Source organism: Barbus barbus, assembly GCF_936440315.1.
Source record: "Barbus barbus genome assembly, chromosome: 7".
Lineage (NCBI taxonomy): Eukaryota > Metazoa > Chordata > Actinopteri > Cypriniformes > Cyprinidae > Barbus > Barbus barbus.
In genome coordinates, this window is record NC_136735.1 from 33,931,882 (window position 1) to 33,952,630 (window position 20,749).

Consider the following 20,749-nt stretch of genomic DNA (forward strand, 5'->3'; position numbering starts at 1 on the left):
CTTTTCGACATCCAACTGTAAAAACGCATTACATTAGCCCTTTTCATTACATTTAATTATACAAGACGAAAAAAAGCAATGTTTGATCAAGGCTTTTGGAGGGTCCAAATGATTTGTTGCGCTCTGTTGATAAAAAAAACTCGTAAATGATCACAGACTCCCGCAACACGTGATATAAGTTACTTAAAGTTCAAGGAGCTTTATTGTCATTCTGCTATGATGAGTAGGCATCTGAACACTTTCTTTCCATTTCTATTATTTATTTGTTTTTTTCAGCTTCTTTTTTTCTACTAGTGCTCTTATTTAAGATTGTGGATGCTTGTCTCTTTTTAAATTTGTACACAAAGGTTCACTGGAAAATAAGAAGAATAAAGTTATTTATCTTTTTTGATAAAGTTTTAAATAGAAGATATTTACAAAGTTATAATTTTAATAAAAAAAGTATACTTTTTTATTTATACAATCCATATTTGTTAAATGAAAACTACAAATCGAACTGATTTGCATTTCGAATGGTATTTTCATGTAATTTGACGAACTTCTGGTTTAAGCCACGCCCACTTCCAGATACAAATAATTTTGAGATTGTCACAGATACAGATACAAATAATGGCTCTGCTGCACAAGCCTACTTAGTACTTTGTATCATTTATTGGTAAATAGCTTTTGTGTCTCGAGGTACCACCCCATTGACAGCCTGAGAGTTTTGTTACAGTAAGAGTAAATGAAGTAAACATTGTATTTTAGTGAAAACTATGGTTACGGTAAGTGGTTTTTACCACTTAATGTGATGCATATGGTGAGATTTAGGTGTTTTGTATACAGTAATGGTTTGGCTCTTAAAGAGGCATATGTCACTCTCCAGTTGATGAATGATTTGTGTAAAGACACCACCCTCCCCCTTTACACAAAGACACACACCAGTCAGTGAATGTCATTACCTGACAGCTGCTATGCTGTGACCGTTGCCATGGTTTCCTGGTGAATGGCTCAAATCTGTGACCTCTGACTTCTCTTTTGTGCTCAGTCACCATGCAAACATCACAAATCTAACACAGTCCCCACACACACACACGCACACATATATTAATTGTTCACTGCTCATCTGAATCACATCTAAATTACTCTCTGCATTATGTCAACATTATACAAAGCGGAGTTATAATTGCCTTCTTTCATTTCACATATCCAGCACAAAAAGAGCTACAGTGGGTTCTGATCAATGCAGATTGGTTTTTATGTAGATTCCCACTAAGCAGTCTTTTGATTTAGCTCAAGACTCTTTTAGATGCTTGTTAAAGCTATTTAGCAAAAACTGACAACATACAGATCTAAAGGGAGATTGATCAATGAAAATTATGCTCTTTCAAATGGCTTTTGTCTTTATGCTGATGACTTATTTAAATATATTGACTTGCATACATTATCACAGAGGGTATTGATCGCAACAACTGGGTGTCTGTATGCATTTTTGTTTGTTCCCAAAGCAAAGTTTTACTGCTCGGGTTCAGCACAGAGCATAAAACTGCAGGTAATTTAATTTAGGATTATACTGAGTTGATTTTGACTAATTGGCATATCTGAGCACAATTTGAGACAATGCTAAGACACATGTGAGATTACTGGGGTATTTTTCTCAGGACAAAAATCCTGAGAAGCAGGACACTGAAAAATAAAATCTCAATTTTCTCATCTCATAGGAGAAACTAGAAGGAGATCTAATTTGTGATATTTATACAAGTGTAAAGCGTACAAACATTCAGAAGCTTGTGCAAAATCACTAATTACCTGAATTGCATTCAAGAAAGGACATCTTAAAGTCCCATCTCTCCTGGGCCCATTACTAAAACCACACAGACTAACAAAAGGCAAGCGTGATTATCAATATTCTCCACAGAGGCTACATTTGCATCCCTGTAACCTTTCAGAGCAAGGCAGGGAGGTCAGAGGAAATTTCCTGTCTGTGTGCCATTCTCTCTCATTTAATTGGCTTGAGAGGCTCTGCCCTTTGTGGTCCTGTCTGCATTTTCTCTTGTCTGCTTTCTGCTGTTTATTCCTCTGGCTTGGCATGAGAAGCACCAGCGCAGCATTAACTGTGAGAGCGAGCTGAGAGGGCATTTTGTAGCACTCTATTCTGTTCTCTTGAGCAATGGGAGGCTTAACATTCAGAGTCAACAATAATGATATTTCCATTACTTGTACTCCTTTAGGATGAGTAACTGATTAAAAATAATGATCGAATCTAGCCTCAAAGTCTTATGCAAAAATAAAAACCAAAGTTACATTTATGCTCCGTGTCTATTTAACATTCAATGCACAGCAAAAGTATTCTTCTTAATCTGTATTTACATCCTGGTTTCCAATATGTCCTCTAAACAAGCTGTATACCCTTGAGAAGGCCAACAATATTTGCATCTATGTAAGTTCATCAAAAGAATGAAAACAACAAACTCAACCAAGCCTCAAAGTATTTTAACAATGAATGCAAATAGAAAATGTCTATGCCTCATATGCTTTCTATACAAAAACATTGTTTAATTTAAAAAAAAAAATCATCAAAATGTTATAAATATTATAATATTATAAAATAGAATATTATAAACAAGTGAAATTAGCCATGTTAAATGTTGTTATTAAATTGTTATATATTGTTAAGATTGTATAACATAAAGATGACATGTACTCTAACAAAAATGGTGCTAAATTACATAACGCTGTTACATCTACCTAGTTACACCCCAACACTGAGGTGTTATAAGGCACTGAAGGTTTGTAATCATAAGGGAACCACTTTAAGTTCTAGCACCTCAGTGTTGGCGAGTAACTAGCTACATGTAATGGCGTTATTTAATTACAAAATAAATGTAATCAGAAAACAAATGGAACAAATAGAAGGACCATACTGGGCTTAACAGGTTCTTTATACAGTATCAGTGCTATAGCACCTTAACCATCCCAAAGAACTTCTGCTTTTTGTGTGTAGTCGTATTAGACAAACATCAACTTTAGCACTTATCACACAAGCCTCAATAAGGGTGATGAACAAATAATGACTTTAAGATACGCTCATGAACCAACAAAATGCTGCAACTGACAACACAATCAGCAACAACATAAAGACGAAAAATGAAATCAGCAAAAAGCAAAACAATAATCATTTTACAGTAACCACATAAACCATTCATGCTGGGTCCTGAAAGTCATCATTCAACAACATTGTTCAATATGAATCTGTTACATAAAATATGGGGGAACACTGTTGATTTAGCATGTGATTGTATTTAGAGTCAAAATGACTTAGAATTGTGGCTCAAAAAGTCCAGTATGAAATGTAATTGCTTTTTTTTTGCACTGTAAAAACAGGGGTTTTGCCATGTATTCTCAAGAATTAAGAAATATCCTACAGCGAAGCATACACGAAAAGTTTCTTTTATCTTTAGTTGTGTTTTCAAAGACATCCATCATTAGCAGCTAATACATTTAATTCCATGCACATAAATTCTTTTTGATTCCCGTGTCTTGCACTGTGGCATTACATTAAAGATGAAAAACTCCAAATACGCAGTTTGCTGCCATTAGCCTTTTCATGCTGGTGTGGTGGATGGCATCTTTTCCATTATTAATGCCGTAATACCACTAACTGTCAGTAAATAGCTATGTCAGCAGTGAAACGATATGCAGGAGAGTGAAGATTAATGTATTCGTCAGTGCCTCGGTGTGGTTATGGACACATTATGGCCTTTGCCATAAAATCAGGGCAATATGACTGTACTTATTGTAGAGATAAGTCAGATGACAGGTTTTCTGAAGCAATACGGTGACGGTAATTGGCTTTTTGGTTTAGATATCCTTTAAAGCCAGTGCAACTGCTTTAATATTAATGTAAAATCAACAGTGAGAAGACTTGCAGAGATGTGCGGTGCTCAGAAGGGTAAAAGCAGAATTTGTGTGAGGGCAATGCGAGTTCATTTCTCATTACTTTGGCGTAAGACATAAATCAAGTCAGATTACGATTTAAAAACTAAACTTTTAAATTTTTCTGAAGAAAATATGCTGCTTGCCTGTGTAACAGTCACCGACTGAATGCTAGGGTGTAATGGATGTCAAAAGCCACAAAACTTTTTTTTTTCCTTTGGAATAACATGGGCAATGAGACTAGACACATGCATTAAGAAAGAAACTACGGTCTGTTTTAATTTGATGTTAAGTTTAAAGGCATTTTTTCACCAAAAAATGCCATATTTATTCTGTCATATTTACTCATGTCGTTTCAAACATGTATGGTTCTCTATAGTATTTTAATTTCTTTTTTCCAGATGTGTAATAATTCTGTCATTAAGGTTCTTTTTCACTGTGACGTTTCTGGCAATAAGGAGCGACGTGATGTCTAAAATTTCTAAAAAAAGCTCTATAAACATTCCACATTCTAGAGCAATTTTTGTTAAATAAATGTATTTCTTTTCACTTGTTTTTGTTCTCAAATGTTGTATTTTTGTTGAATTTTTGCAAATACATAAATAAAAATAAACAAAAAAATATAATTGACTCTTGATTGTTATTCTAGTATTTAAATATAGTATAGTTTGTGCTGCACAGAACGTGGAATGACATGAACACACACCAAAAAAAAGAAAGAAAAACTTTTATAGTTTTGGGTGAAATATCGTTTGACTTTATTGACTTGATTTATTGAAATCCCTAGTGATGCTTGCCATAACTAGTGCCAATAAACATATTATATAGCTGTGTTATAGATTACGTGGAATGGCAAATACATTTGGTGTTTGTTTGTTTGTGTGTATAAGTTAGAGATAGAAAGAGAGAGACAGGGGAATGTGTCAAATGGATAAATGTCAGTGGGCGCTTCATCGACAGCAGGCCCTCCCCTCCCTGTTGAAATGCCATGTGTAAATCGTAGTTTCAGGGCCGACAGCCAGCCTCCCAGAGCAGAATAATGAGATTACAGCACTCGCTGCCACTGTGGACGCACAGGGGTGGGCTGGGGAGGCACACATAAACCTGGCTTACACAAAGAGAGCAAATCAGCTACATTTCACACATGCTGAAGGAAAAAGTAGGCTTTACGCTGAGGCAGATTACAATTACCTCACTTTCCAACTGTCTTTCACAGTCGGTCACTCTTCAAGTTATGTTATCTCTCCAGTCTCTTGCTGAAATCAAACGGTCTCCAAACCACTCATTTCCACATATTTGCATAACATGCAGTTAACATGCATAGTTGATTTAGCAGAGATGAGAGTTTGCTCAGATAACAGGGGACAAATTTTTCACACTCTCTTAAAAAAAAATAAGAGCTCCAGGTAAAAATGAAAAGGGTCAAAATGTCATCAAGCTCATTGTCTAAATCTAATTTATTCCAAAATGCATTAAAAATGCAATTTATACAGACAATCATTAATTCATGTGTGTGTGTATGTGTGTGTGTGTGTGTGCATGTGTGTGTGTGTGTGTGTGTGTGTGTGTGTGTGTGTGTGTGTGTGTGTGTGTGTGTGTAGACATTAGCTGGTGAAACTTTAAGAAAGTAAGAAAAAGTATGATTCAAAAAGCAAAAAGGCAAAAATTCTAAAGAAAAAAGTTACACAAATAAAAATGTATATTTTAAAATAAAATAGATTTGTTTTTTGTTTTTTTAAAGAAAATAGAAAATGATAACACATAGCAGACCCCTGTAGACTTTCATGACTGCGTGTCAAGATCAGTAAGGACATTTTTATGACATTTACGACAAGTTCAGGTTGCCAAATAAGAAAGGGTACAACCTCAAATACTTAATAAAACTTAATAAAATTCATGCTTCAAAAATACAAAAAAAATTACTTGATGATAATTCTTGAAATGGTTAGGCATATATTCTTTATGCAAATTTTGTATAAAAATTTTATAAATAAAAAATTTTAAAAAACGTATCAATCAACAATTAATTTACAATGTTTCCACGTGTTATTTATTTATTTATTTATTTTCATTAAAAACTTTATTTGTCATTAGGCCTGTTGCAGCCTGACCTTCTTAAGATTTTTTGTATCATTTAATTCTTTAAAGAATCAATACCCAGTGAAGCACCAAGATGCTGATCTGAAGAACCTATCAAGAAAAATATTTCATAATCTCCAAAGAACCATATGCCAACTCGCATCCATATAGGTCAGTCGCATTGCGATGACATTCATAACTACTAAAACCTCAAGACCTCACTTTTGATGGAACAATCCCTCTGTCCCCCGGCCTTCTGTTTTAATAGCACAGAGGAAAATCCCAGCATCTCAGACCATCTTGGAAGAAAACTGCTATAGAGGAGAGAAACACATTCATTCTTTACCTCCAGAGTGTTTTTTAAGGTCACTCTTAGCCTCACCGGTGAATTCATGAATTCATTCATACCTCGTTCCTTCCATCTACAGAGCAGGTACAAGATGAAAGAAATAACACATGCTCACCAAGAGCCAAAGTATCATCTGGTGAAGAATATGAATAATTCAAATCAAATGAGCCATAACAACTAAAGCCTATTCCACAATTTTCCCCCGTCCTTTCTTTCCAGCTGAAGCGAAAGAGCGAACAGATTTGGTCAAGATTTTCCTTTCAGAGCCTCTCACAGTTTATAGGTTCCACTTATCTAATTACATGCATGACACAAGGTCAGGGATGTTGTGAGATGGCTGAGGAGTACTTATAGTTCAAAGAGGTACTCAAGCTTATATGCCATCTGATTTCCATGTAAATAACATGCGAGTTAAGCGGCACATAGCAAATCAAAAGTCAGGGTTACACAGTGCATGATAGACAAGTAAACAGACAGCTAGATATACAGCTAAAGATAGATAGATAGATAGATAGATAGATAGATAGATAGATAGATAGATAGATAGATAGATAGACAGACAGACAGACAGACAGACAGACAGACAGACAGACAGACAGACAGACAGACAGACAGACAGACAGACAGATATAGATAGATAGATAGATAGATAGATAGATAGATAGATAGATAGATAGATAGATAGATAGATAGATAGACAGACAGACAGACAGACAGACAGACAGACAGTATCATGTAAAGATTTTTACCTTAAGAAATTTTGAATTCATGAGCATTTGAGTTCATGTTGAGGACGTTTTTAACATTTATCAAACAGATATGTGTGCTTATGTAAATGCCGTTTGAGCAAATACATCAAATGAAAAATGAATTTCATGAGCAAACCTTTTTTCTCTATGACAGTAACAGTGACAGCCGTTTTATCCGTGCTATCGGTTTATGTCAGCATTTGCTTTTGTTTTTAGGTTTAGTGTGTGTTTAAATATGTATTTTTACCACTGTTGAGCAGAAACAAACCACCACGTTGTGCTCTCTGGAAGCTCTAGCTCCGAATGAGGCTCGAACGCTGATTCGCAGTTATATAGGGGTCTAAAAATAGCTCTGCTTTCAAAGGCATGTATGTTGTGAGTGACGATTCAGAGAACCAATCGGAGATCCACTACAGCTTGGAACTCCTCCCATTATGCGAGGTTAGCCCCGCCTTTCTGAATCACCACCAAAGTTGTCGTCCCTTTTTTCCTTATATGGTTACGCACGAAGTTGATTGACAGAAGGACACGCCCCCTCGATCACGAGCATCCGCAGACTCTACGCTGGCTCCACTCACTGACTGACACAGTAACCTGTGCGCTACTGTGCTCCTGCTGCTCCCCTTCCAGAAACAGTGTGAGGAAAGAAAACAAACCTGCATGGATGGATCCTTTACTTATAAACACATTTTAGTATCCATAGTGAACTGAAACGTTTCGGATTGCGTGATTGATCTGAATGTTTCAGTCGCTCACGCTGAAGCGAACGCGGATTCCTCGCGCAGAGAATCAAAGTCTCTCAAACGCACCGTTTAGCTGCACAAACATGGATGTTCTGGCCAATTACAGTATTTTTCAAGAACTTCAACTTGTGCATGACACTGGCTACTTCTCCGCGATGCCGTCTCTCGAGGAAAACTGGCAGCAGGTGAATTGCTTTTATCTCTGTTTTTGCAATTTATCCAACTTTTTTTTCTTCGCTTGTCAGTGCGCTCCTGCGTGTGCGCGCAACTTATAAAGGCACGACAAACAATATTTATTGCAACTCTGCATACGCATTGCATATGCATTTAAAAATACCATGTGGTAGAAATGTGTTGATGTTTTAATGCCATACCGCATACTTCTTGCGACCAAGTGTAATATAGTTAAACATGCTGGGAAATTAAGATCTGAATAATACAAACAGGCTCTTTGAATAATAGATCTACATCTGTCCTATCAGTGTTTTTTCAGTCCCATCGGCATTGCACAGACTCTCGACTCTGCTGCATTATATATAAATGCACGCGCGTGATTGACTCATGATGTGTCTGGCAGTTAAACGTGCATGACAGAAGTATACAGCGCGTACATCTATGCAACTGTGAAGAGTCTTATGTATAATCAACTCATTTTCATGTAAATGCCACTTTTTCCCATCCAAGAGGATGGAGCCATGCGGCGCGTGGACAAAGCACACTGACATCCACATGGACGCTGGTTTATGCACTGGCGGGCATCCATAACGATTTGAGATTTATGAAATCCATTTGGAGAACAGAATTGGTTTGCACCGTGCACATGTGAGTAATGACTATGGTGCGTCGCGGGCGCATGGATGGAGGCATGCTTTGCGCAGAGTTGAGCTCTCCGCAGTGCTGAAGGGGCAACGCGTGGTCCATCCATTGATACCTGTGCACTGCCTTCTCAACGTGCACTGATTTTTGGATTGCTCGGCCATTTTTATTAACCTGTGGGTTGTGATTGCACTGCCATGCAATTTTCTCAATATGAGAAGTGAAAGCATGTGCATGCAATGGTGGCTGTTTTGGCACCATGGTTTGTTGGCTGGATTTTTGGTCATTATGCCTCTAACCTTGAGTTTTGATAGGTTGTCATGCAATATTGGTCATTTTGAAAATTTATATATGCAAGAGTGTCTAAATATTATTCGCTAATTCATATACACATGCATAATAATAATAATAATTAAAATGTGCACTTTTAAAAATCTACTTATCAGGACAATGCAAAGAAGCTAAAGGTTATTAAAACTGTTGAATGGTAACCATTTACAGAAACTAAAATGTGCACTTAGAAATTATTTAAATTTCTAATCTAGAAGAAAGTTCATAGATATGACTGCAGTGTGTAGTGGTATAGTAGAAAGTGTGTGTGTAGGAGCTTGAAAGCCAGTGTTTGGCTTTGCTATTGACTTTCAATGGTTTGTATGAATAAGAAATGCTCAAAGACTGACATTTGACCTCAATAGAGCTCCTGTGCCCTTGGTGCTCTATAGTGCTAAGTGATCCTAAAGGCCAGACCTCTTCCTCCAGAGCAGCGAATATTGCTCACAAACCGTGTAATCTCTATTAAGTGGAAAGAAATAGGCCAGAACAGTAGAGACCTTCTTCCAAGCTTTGATAGGCCTACAAGACTTCTTATTCGCTAGACTTTGCAGCTTTTCACCTCAGCTTCTGGTTGTTTTTAGAACTGACTGAATGTGGATGGTGATGATGTGTGAGACTGTGTGTAAAAACATCCAGACTTTAGCAAAGCGAAATGTCAGTCATCATATTGACACATTGCACTTGAAGACCTCAGAGGCCATTTCAGGTCATAAATATGATATTACTAGAACAATCCAATTCTTTTTCTTTTCTTTTTTTATGCGCAGCTCAAGTATCCAGCTATGTCAAGCGAGAAGCTATTGAAAAGTGTTGTGGAGGGATTGTGTAGTCTCAAGGTTCAATACAGAACAAAAGTTTCTTGCCCGAAGCCACTCCATCAACCATCACATGCCCTATAGCCATGACAGAGGATATCCTAAATAATCTCACCTTGAAGAGACTGTCAGTGTGACTCACCTACTCCTGTGGAGAAGGGTAACTGCAATATTGGAGCAGAGAATAGAATGGCGTCTCTTCCCATCGAAACCGAATGACCATTCTGGAACTCATGGGATACAGTGGCACATCAGACTATTCTAGAGTGCTTTTGTCTCGTAACATCTATTTTGGGACTTAGGGGAACTTGAAATGTCTTTTGGTCTCATTGCTTTCCTTTCAACTGTCTGATATTTTTAGATTTGGTATTGAAATCTTGCTTGCAGCTGCAATAACATGTTGTGGTGCATGCGGGACAAGAAAAAAAATAGCCTTTATGAGATGTTTCCCACTGTTTAACCATAATAATAAGTGTTAGAGGTAGAATCTTGTAAAAAATTAACGTACTAAATAACATGAATATAAAAAAACAGCATGATTGCTATAGTGTGATATTGCTTTTATACAGCAGTTCAGTGAATAAGAATTTAATGAGTTACATTTTAGACACAATATTGACAGTGTTTTATTTTTTGTCAGACAAAAATAGTTGCCACAAAGCCACTGCAGAACAGTTGCAACACAATAGTGACGTTACTGAATTATTCAGTGTTTTTGAACAAATATGTTGAGTGAATGATTCATTGACTCACTCATAAAACAATCACTTGTTTCGCTCCTGAATGAATCAAGAGTTTCTGAACAAGTCGTTTGAGTGAATGATTCGTTGACTCACTCATAATACAATCACTTGCTTCATTTGTTTTTAAAAGAATCAGTTGAATGACTCACTCATACAGTCGCTTGTCACCATCTACTGGTGAATTAATGTAACCAGCTGAAATAATCACTGAAAAATGTCAATACTAAAACGAAAACTGACTATTAAAGCAAATATTTGTATTCATTTCAATAGTTTAAATGAATTTTGTGGAAACTTCTATTTTTGCTAAATCCAGTAAATTGAATAGTTTATTTGAAAACCGATTGATGCAAATCAAAAGATAAGATAATTCATAACATGATCATTCTGACATCAGTGCAACAACTCTTACTCACTCAAAACAGTGAGTTTTAATTGCTCTGTTATGTCCCGTTCTGTATTGTCTTAATCACATAATGTTAAATAGTTAATATATATTAGCACACCATTGCACATTACCCAGCTCTAATAAATAGCACTGCTTTATGAGATTAAGGAAAAATGTTAATGGATGTAGATATCAAAAATAGTACTTTTCCCACAGCATGTGGTTTCAGTCATTTAATGGCGCTAGTTAATGGTGCTTCCCAGCTGTTCTTACACGATTTGTCATATGGCAAGCAATGAACTACTAATAAGCATTAGAAGTCTGACTGACAAGCGCAAAAGGAAAATTACACTTACAGTTCTTTGAAAGGTCTTTTCTACATTTACAAATTTATGTGCTAATACTATAATCACAGAGAGGGTGTTTGACCCCTTCATTTTAAGAGGCTCTTGTATTTCCACGTCAGATTGTAATCAGGATGTGGTTAAGAAAATGTTTTTGTAGTTTTGGGTCTTTGCGCGCTCTGATCCACCACAGGCGTTTTTTCTCTTGAAGCCTCAGGCCAGGGCAAACTCTGTAACTGATACTGTAATGACTCTCCAAAGAGCCTAATGCACTGTGCTACGGCAGCACATTATGTGTTTCACAGTGTCAACTACTTACAGGAACGCTTCTCTAAAGTCATTACGTTGCTTTCTTGAATAAATGCCCCAAGGAAAAGTTGGGAGAAAAGTCTAAGAATAAACCAACCCTGCTTAACCCATACCTCACAAAATGATTTTTCAAAGTTGTAAATAACGAGTAATGTAGTATGTTTTACTAGAAAATATTTAGTCGTATTCAATATCGGCTATATTCAATATTCTATTTCTGATTTTTTTTTTTTTTTTGTAAAATAATTAAGTTTCTTAGAGAAAATTGCTTCTGTTGTGTTTAGCCAAACTTTGATGCAAAGCCAAAAAAAAGTAACTTGGTCTTTTTTGTGCTCTGCCAACAAAAATAGTTAGAAACAATGCCACTGCAGAACCATTGCAGCACACAGTATAGTGGCATTACTGAATCAGTCTGTGTTTTTTTAATGAATCGGTTGAGTAAATGATTCAGTTATAATTGGAGTAGCTTTTACAAGAAAATACTATTTCAGTTATTCTGCGTCAAAATTTTTGATGTTCAATTTGATGTGTTACTTGCTGTTTCTTTGTAAAATTTATTAGCGATTTCTGAGTGAAAAATGTTTCTAATTTTTTTAATTGTTTTTAAAATTTTTAATTATTTTTTTCACTGTAGGCAAACCTCGATGCAAAACGACCAAAAATATGCCACGTTTCTCATTCCCCCTCTGAAATCTATCCTGTGTCACAGCCTCATGTCCCAAACTGCAGACCAGCTCCTGTAGTTGCATGCTTATGTGGATTGGCAGGAGGCATTGAGCAAAAGTGCCAAGCATGCATATTCCGTGCTGCAGTCTCTGCCACTCTGAAACCCTGGCTGCCGAGAATCCGTTAAGAAAAAGAAACCGTATTTCCATATACTTCCCCATTCTTGGTTGCATCGAAACTGAGCAACCCAAGCTCAGGCCAGTCCAGGCAGTGGCCACAAGCTCTCACATATCCGCCTCCTCGTTTAGGCCCATGGATCCGAGCGGATTCCCATTACCGTAGGCGATGACTGCTGAAATGTGTGTTATGTAATTCTCTCAGCGCCACAGCTGCCTTCTTACAGCGTGCAAGTCGGCCCGCCGGAGAGAGCCAAACCCAGTCACATCACCGTGAAATCTTAAAGAGGTTTCCGGATCACACGGCTCCGTGGGCCATGTCTTCATGTTGGGAGTCAGACCATATGGCTCCTTTAGTAAAATACACAGAGTTCTTTCTCTTAAGAATAATTTATGGACTAGTTGTTTAGTCTGGCTGGCTGACTTGTGGCTGACTTGTGTTTAGTACTAAAATGTTACACAAAAGAGACTTCTTAGAGCATCCACAACCACCTAATGTTATTGAGACACCATTATCCAGCGCTTATTCCGAACCAATATGCATCCGTATATGGGTCCATTCGCACCCTTTAGAGATTCCATTCACACTTTTCGCTTGATTGCACGGCCCTGAGATTGAGTCCTCTACATTATCAGACGTGCTGGCTCATATTAACTACATCACAGTCCTCATTTATCATCGAAACCAGCGACAGATTTTTGGATAACACGCCGTGTAATGGAGCTGAAATGATCTGGTTGCTTGAGATAACATCAGTGCACTGATCCCATTGCTACTGACAAGCATCAGTAATTGAAAATGACAAAGCGACAGCGCTCTCCATCGCATGAGTAAATTCTGGGAGTTATTGCAATATAGTTGTCATGCAGAGCGCATGGCTACTGCTTTAAGACAGTCGACTCGAGCGAGAAATGGGCCCCGACGTGGGAACCTTATAAGAGGTGAAGCATCTTTAAATATGCAGAGATATCATTAGTGCCTCGGCCGAGATGTCTTGTTGTACCTTCTGGCAGGTTCACTTCTGCGGGTGGATTTCAGATGTAAAAAACAGAGCCTGCATGTTTCATCAGTAGTCTTGACTCCCGCGAAGCAGACATATGGCGCTTTCTCAAGATTACTTAAGAATGTGGTTGCATTCCGCTCTTGTATGACATGCTCGTCATCGTCTGATAATTCAGTGATTGTGCAACACCCGTCGTAAATACTGTTTATGTAAATAAGGATTTATTTAATTAAAATATGCCACTCCTTAATCAGGTCAGTTTGACCTCTGTTTATCCATTCTATGATTAATTGATGGCTCTATAAAGGACAGGTAGTGTTGGGCAGTTGAATTAGGCTGGATTCAGACTCCCACTGCATCATGACCAGTAACCCATAGGCCATGGCTCTGCCATCACCGGTGACATTTTTGTCAGAGAATATAACACTTTCCCCCCGTCCTTTGCATCATAAACTCGCATGCACTTGTATTATGTTGTCGCATATGACTCTTATCTTAACAATGACAACAGTCCTCCCACTGCCGAGCTCAAGTGCAACTGTCAGGGTCACCCTGTAACAATACTCAAGCTGACCCCTAGCAATCCAATTAGACTCCTGCACTACAGCAGTGAGTAGGCAACCCACTCTAGGCGTTGAGATCATTAATCTGACTAGGGCCAGATGATTGCCCATGATGGCTGCCACATTGAAGGGTGATGAAAAGGTTAGCGTCTGATGAAAGAGGAGACGGAAGATGGTGCACTCATTTGTCGAAGGCCTCTGGAGTAAGTGTCAGCACCCAGAGCTGCGGAGCGGGGGAAAGGAGTGAAGTGGAGCATCTTTATGTATGAGTCCCGAATCTAGCGCAGACTGGAGACACAGCACTGGCACTCAAGGCTTTGATTAACAGGCCGAGTAGAACTGAGTGCTTTTTTCACTCTCGCACACAGCTTGACAGCGATTTTCCCCTCATTTAAGATAGAATGTAAAACTTTTACAAGGCGGCGCAGGGCACGGAATGATTGGACCGGCAATAACGTGCATAAGAAATGCAAATAGTCTCACCTTCATGTGGAAAGTTTCAGGAAGATTGGTCTTTTCAAGTCAATGTGGAATCCAAATTAACCCTAGTTTAATATACACTACCGTTCAAAAGTTTGGGGTCAAAACACTTCAGAAATGATTCATTAAAGTGACAGTAAAGACTTTTACATTGTTAATTTTCTATTTTTAATAATTGCTGTTCTTTAAAACTTTGTTCATCAAAAAATCCTAAAAAATGCATCAATGTTTCCACAAAAGTATTAAGCAGCACAACTGTTTTCAACACTGATTACAAACTGTTTCTTGAGCAGCAAATCAGCATTTTAGAATGATTTCTGAAGGATCATGTGACACTGAAGACTGGAGTAATGATGCTGAAAATTCAGCTTTATCATCACAGGAATAAATTACATTTTAAAATGTCTAAATTGTTATTATACTTCACAATATTACTTTTTTTACTGTATTTTTTGGATCAAATAAATAAAGCCTTGGTAAGATACTTGTTTCAGAAACATTATTGCACACAATTTATCAATGCAAGATGTTCCAAAGTGTTTATTTGGGGTCTTAAACTAGGAACTTGGAATATTTGACACATAATGGCTTGTGAACCCTTGAATTTTGAGATATCATAGAGATATTGTGACCTCTCTTGCTCTGTGCCACCTGGAACGGTCCCTCATTTTTAATCACATTGTTTGCCATTGATAGCAGGATTATTAAAGAAACGCTATCGCACTTGTTTGTTTTGGCATCGTTCTCCTCATCGGTCACTGTATGCATGGAATCTCACAGCCAGCGTCTCCTGCGATACCTCCAGAGAAAGTCTTCCAACAGACCTTGAGAGATACAATGAAGGACAATGTTCTCTCGGTAAACATCCCATCGCTTTTCTTCTCTTTTTTCATCTGAAGCCATCAATCACCGCCGGCAACGATTCAGCCTCAAAATGGGTCATGAAACTTAAAGCGACAAGAGGCGTTGTTTATCAAGGTTTATGCAAGCTTCAATCAATCACTCCATCTATTGCTGCACAGAGAGAAGAATTGGATGCTGTTTCGTTTTTTTGTCATCTTTTTTTGTTTCACATGGATTGATTTTGAATCAATTATGCACAAAAGCATACATTGCTCGATTCTTACAATAATGAGACCTTTGCATATTATAACATGAACACTTTTGCAAAAGCACATATGAAAGACCATCATGCTGTATGCATGCACCATGCAAGTGTGCATTTGTGCATGTATTTAAGTGTCAGATGAGGGATTTCTCCACGAAACATCGCTGAGCTCAGCACTTCTACTGCCTCAGTGTCTGTGGCGCGTGTGTGTGTGTGTGTGTGTGTGCGTATGTGACTTACTCAGCCGTGGCATATATGCAAAGCCAGCTGTATTTCCATATGCTCCAAGTTACTGTTGTCTGAGTTCCACATGACCTGGCCTGGCTCCAGTACTGGCCTGCATTGTAACACCTGGATACAGCAATACCCAGTCTCACCACCACCCCATCCTTTCTGCTGAAGCAGGCAAACATTCTTTCTTTCTGGCTGCTTTGCAGTTGCTGCTCACTGGAGGAAGTGAAAGGAAGGCTGGCAAAGCACTGTCCAAATTTGGATGGACATCAGTCAAGCTGAATTGGTTCATGTCAAGATTGCACAACACTCGCAGTGTGTTTTGTATCTTAATTATACGCCCACACACACAAAAAAAACCTTGAAACAGATTGAATGAGGCATTGGTTATTAATATTTAAAGCTAAGCAAATCATTGATGTATGTAAGCCTGTTTGTTGTCTGCTAGTGGAAAATCATAAGTTTGATCATGTAGAAAAGAGATTTTCAAGCTGTATTTGTGGATTTTTTGAAAGTCTTAATAGACTATAACAATCAATCCTGATTATCTCAAGTCAACAGAAAGAACAAAAATTGATATAATATCAAATTCATTTAAAGTAATTATAATTTTAATGTAATTTTCTTTGCTATTTTGTTCAAATTTGTTTGATATATAAAAATACAACTTAATTTTTATGTATGCTGCCTACTTTTTTACTAAAATTTGATTTTCTTAACTGCTTTGGATCCATATTAATGCACTTTACAACTAAATAAGAACTAAAGTGAAAGTCTATGCATTCATACAGCACATTTCCAAAATGAAAGTTACAGTCATTTACATTTAATTAATCTTATCAAATATATATGTGTGTATGATCTTTTTATTTTCATTATTTTTAACAGAAGAAACAGAGAGCATCGGTTCTCCCAATTTTTCTTTAAAAGAGCCTGTTCAGACTCACCAGATCTTGTGGCATAAGGAGGTTTGTCTTTGTTTTAGCAAGGGAGAGCTATTTGGGTCGGAAGTTATTTTGGGATGCATTGCTAGAAATACCTGTGGGAGTGAGTAATAGTTGAAATGAGACCATCTTTAAGTTAGTTTGTGTGTACTCATGTTCATTCGAAATCAACAACGTTGTTCTTGTTATTCTTTCATTTATTTGTATGTGTGAAGAGACAGATGTCTTTAAAAGCATTAAAGATTCCAAATATACAGTATCTATTTCTCCAGCTCTCTTTAAAAGGCTTCATGCTCTGGGCTTTTTGAAATTTAATCATCTACTTCTAATTAATCCAATTATGAGTCATTTGAATTGCAGCACACGTGGAGCCGCAGACTCAAGCAGGTGTGAAAAGATCATCCCCCCCATCTCAAATCCAAAGGTTTCGCTTTCAATCTTGGCTCGGACTCTCATATTCATTCCTCGGAGGTTGAAACATTACCCATGTGCCTCGAGAACAATAGGCTAGCGTTGCCATCTGAAAGCGTGACTCACCGTCCTCCATTAGCAGGCATGTTAATCACATACCGGAACAGAGAAGGGTCAGCATGATTAAACGGGTCCAAGAGTGGGAGTCTTGAGATGTCTGGACTCCATCTTGCATCTTCAGTCCACTCTAAAGACAATGCAAAAGTTGGCTGTAAATTATTTGCAATAACTCAAAATGGCTACAGTAAGTAGGCTATAGCAGCTCTGCCTTAATGGACTGAACTCAATGAACTCGCCGCAGTAGGGAAGGTGGGGGCTGTCGCGCTTCCCTGAGATGGAGGGAGTATGAAAACAGCAGCTCTGTGCTTCCTTGAGGTGCGTCCGCTTGCAGTTGGCTCAGCGGATTTGTTCGTTTTTATATCGTGGTGTGTGTGTTGACGGTAAGAGTGGATGAGTTTAACTACAGCAACACTTCCACCCTATAGGCAGTATGTGGTAGATCAAAATACTGTTGTACTGAGGAGAAAGGAATTTGTTTGCATTTGTGGCAAGGTGTGTGTGAAGATGCTCTCGTTGAAGCATTGAAAACAGAAACATTTTACTGTCAAGGATGTCTGTAGATTTTGGAATTGATAGATTCTGTTAATCAACCAAAGTGAAAATCTCAAATTGGCCAAAATGTGGCCAGTTTCACTAGAAATTATTATCAGGATCATGCAACGGATCCAATGTGTCCGCAAAACACCTCTCAAAGTTCAGGGGCCATAAAAATGTTAAATACCATTTAAAAAGTCTTTAAATGTTGTTTGCGGAGGTCTTTTAGGTTCATGTAAAAGCTTTTAGATAAACTTGCCTTAAACGTTTTTTTTTTTTTTTTAGAATATTACTGTTTTCTATTTTAATATATTTTAAAATGTAATTTATTCCTGTGATGCAAAGCTGAATATAAGATACTAGAGGAATAGTAGAAACTTGTTTTTTTTTCAGGATTCTTTGATTAACAAAGTTGAAAATAAACAAGGTTTTATAACATTTATACTTTTTTACTTTTGATCAATTTAATGCATCTTTTCTGTATAAAACTATTAGCTCCTTTAATAAATAAAATAAAATCTCCAAAAATGGTACTGTACCTTTGCAGCAGTGACTATACGTGTTTCTAAAAACAAAAAAATTATAATTATATTAATGTGTCATCCTAAATAGAACCCACCAAATATTTTAAAGGTGTGTTAAAACTTCATTTAACTGCTCAATATGTTTTGTTTTGTTTTCTTTTTTGTCAAACATTGGTCTTAACTTGGAATTAAAGTCTTAAAATGTATCATGTTTGATTCTCAAGCATGCATATACCCTGGTATTAAGAATATGTTTAGATTCCACATTGCCAGCTAGAGACTATTATTAGAAAATGGGCATTATGTTCACACATGATATCTACACAGGAAAATGTTGCTGATTTGAATGTAAAATCAGCTTTTATTTAAGCTGACACTTCTCTGTTCACCTCCTCCTATATCATAACCCACACAGACTGAGCAGCCTTCAGTTTTAGAAATAACGATTCTTGCTATATTTAAGGCTCGCATGCAAGCAAACCGCCAAAGAATTTTGCACAATCACCACAGTACAAGCCAAAAATCCCTCGCCTTTTGGTCAGAAACTAGCCAAAACTAAAAGGCGCATCGGATGCATCAGAGCAGCGCTGGGAATCTCCCCACACCAGGCCTGTTGCACTGTGTCGAATGTGCGCTGCATAACAACACAATGGCTCGCTGTAGAGGGATGTTCACTGCCAGCTTACCCAACCCGAGCCCTTTGATCCTGCCCTTTGTAATGCAAATCAAAAGGAGGAGAGAGTAGGACACCGGGGAGAATCTTCATGATGGTACCATGGTTCATGCTGATAAAGGGGGTGCAGTTGTCAATTTCTCACTCAAAATTTGGGCTACACAGTTAATCTGGATGCGTTTGAGAGCGTACTGACTTATGCAGGTAAGATGTGGAGCCGGTATCTCTGGTGTCTTGATGAGTTTGAACAATCCCTTTATTTATTTTAATGGCTGTTTTGTCTTTATGGGAAAGAGGAAGAAAGGATAGGATCAGACAATGACTAGTGGTTGACCAAAATGGACTTTTAATGGCTGATGCTAATGTTTAATGGGCAGGGTGGCCGGAAGCCATGCAATACTGAAAAAACAACAACACAACTTAAGGACGACAAATGAGACCAAATCACTCAAATCAAGTACTTTTTTACAGAATATTTACTGTACACTAGGAAAAGAGTCGTGTAGGATTTTCTTTGCAACTATTTTCAATTACAAAGGGATTTTGAAATAGGCTGAAATAGTATTTTCTATATTTATAAAAATCTTTGTTGTAATTCTAACTTCAAAAAATAATTTTACAGTTTTAAAAGCATAAAGAGATTTTATTATTTTTCTAAGAACATTTTTTTTCTGGTATTTTGTCAGTAGTATTTTATAAAAAAATTAACTGGTTGCTCAATTTTTTTTCCTTTCCTTTGTTTTTAGATGATCCTTGTGACAAAACTTTTTTTTTTCTAGTTTATATTGTAATTTCATCCATGCAATCAATATATTTTCAAAAATCAATTAATGAAATATGTTACCATAAATTCAATTTTTTGTATTATTGTTTAATATTAAGGCCAATAACTGTAATTAATTTAGGCCGTATAGACATTCAAACTTCATTAAAACATTAAAAAAGTAAATTTTATTTATTGATCTCATCAATTTATTTAAATTTCTATTTTATTTCTTGAAATTATAAGATAATTTGGTAGCAAAATTGGTTTTCCATAATACTTTTTCTGCAACACGTTCATTAATAGAACCTTTAATGAATCTGAATCATTCTCAATTCCAATCCTAATAATCGCTGCCATGCAACATGTCAGAGCACTGCGCTATCTGCCGTCTCCGATTTAGGAAAATTGGTTGGGAATGTGTTGTTTACATTGTTAAAGCTGACTTGTGATCATAGATCCGCACATCAAGTTTTCTGAAAAACATTTCCCTTTAGCTGATTAAGCAACGTTGCCTAGTTTTTTCACCCTTTATCCTTATTTTGCTCCATGCTTTAATGCTTTTGTCTTTGTAGCTCTCATTATGAGGATTAGGCCCACTGCCTCGTGCCACAACAGGTCGTCCCATCTTCAGGGCAGACAGCCGCCCCTTGTATGGTAATAAGCTGTTAACCCTCAGTTAAAATGAGCAACACCCCCTTCGCTCCCCTGCTATCAATGGATTCGCGCTGAGACTTAATGCTCTATGAGTGCCTTAATGAAAATTGGTGGATCTTGATAAGATTAGTTTGCATTGCCAGACTGTGGCCCGAAAGGCAAGCCGTAAACACATAAACAACCAAATCCTGTTAAAGCTAGATAGTGGATCCCGTACGGCGCTTTGGCATTGTCGCTCGGATTATCTCTAGCACCCCGTCCTTTATTTTCCTTCAAGAAGCATCGCTGCATGGTTCAAGCATTCGAATCAAT

The 20,749-nt window shown here is 37.3% G+C and overlaps 1 protein-coding gene across 2 annotated transcripts in view; it reads left to right on the forward strand.

Annotated features, from left to right (window-relative positions):
- Window positions 1–7,668: 7,668 nt before the first annotated feature.
- klf7a (Kruppel like factor 7a) overlaps window positions 7,669–20,749 on the forward strand; it is a gene marked incomplete at its 3' end in the record, with an annotated part of 33,122 nt that continues 20,041 nt past the window's right edge. Inside the window, exon 1 of one of the 2 annotated variants that reach the window (XM_079420638.1) lies at window positions 7,669–8,020. In XM_079420638.1, coding sequence (XP_079276764.1) covers window positions 7,832–8,020 — 189 coding nt within the window. In that variant the 5' untranslated portion in view covers window positions 7,669–7,831. The remainder of the gene's footprint in view (window positions 8,021–20,749) is intronic. The other variant, XM_079420639.1, reaches the window with a different exon arrangement.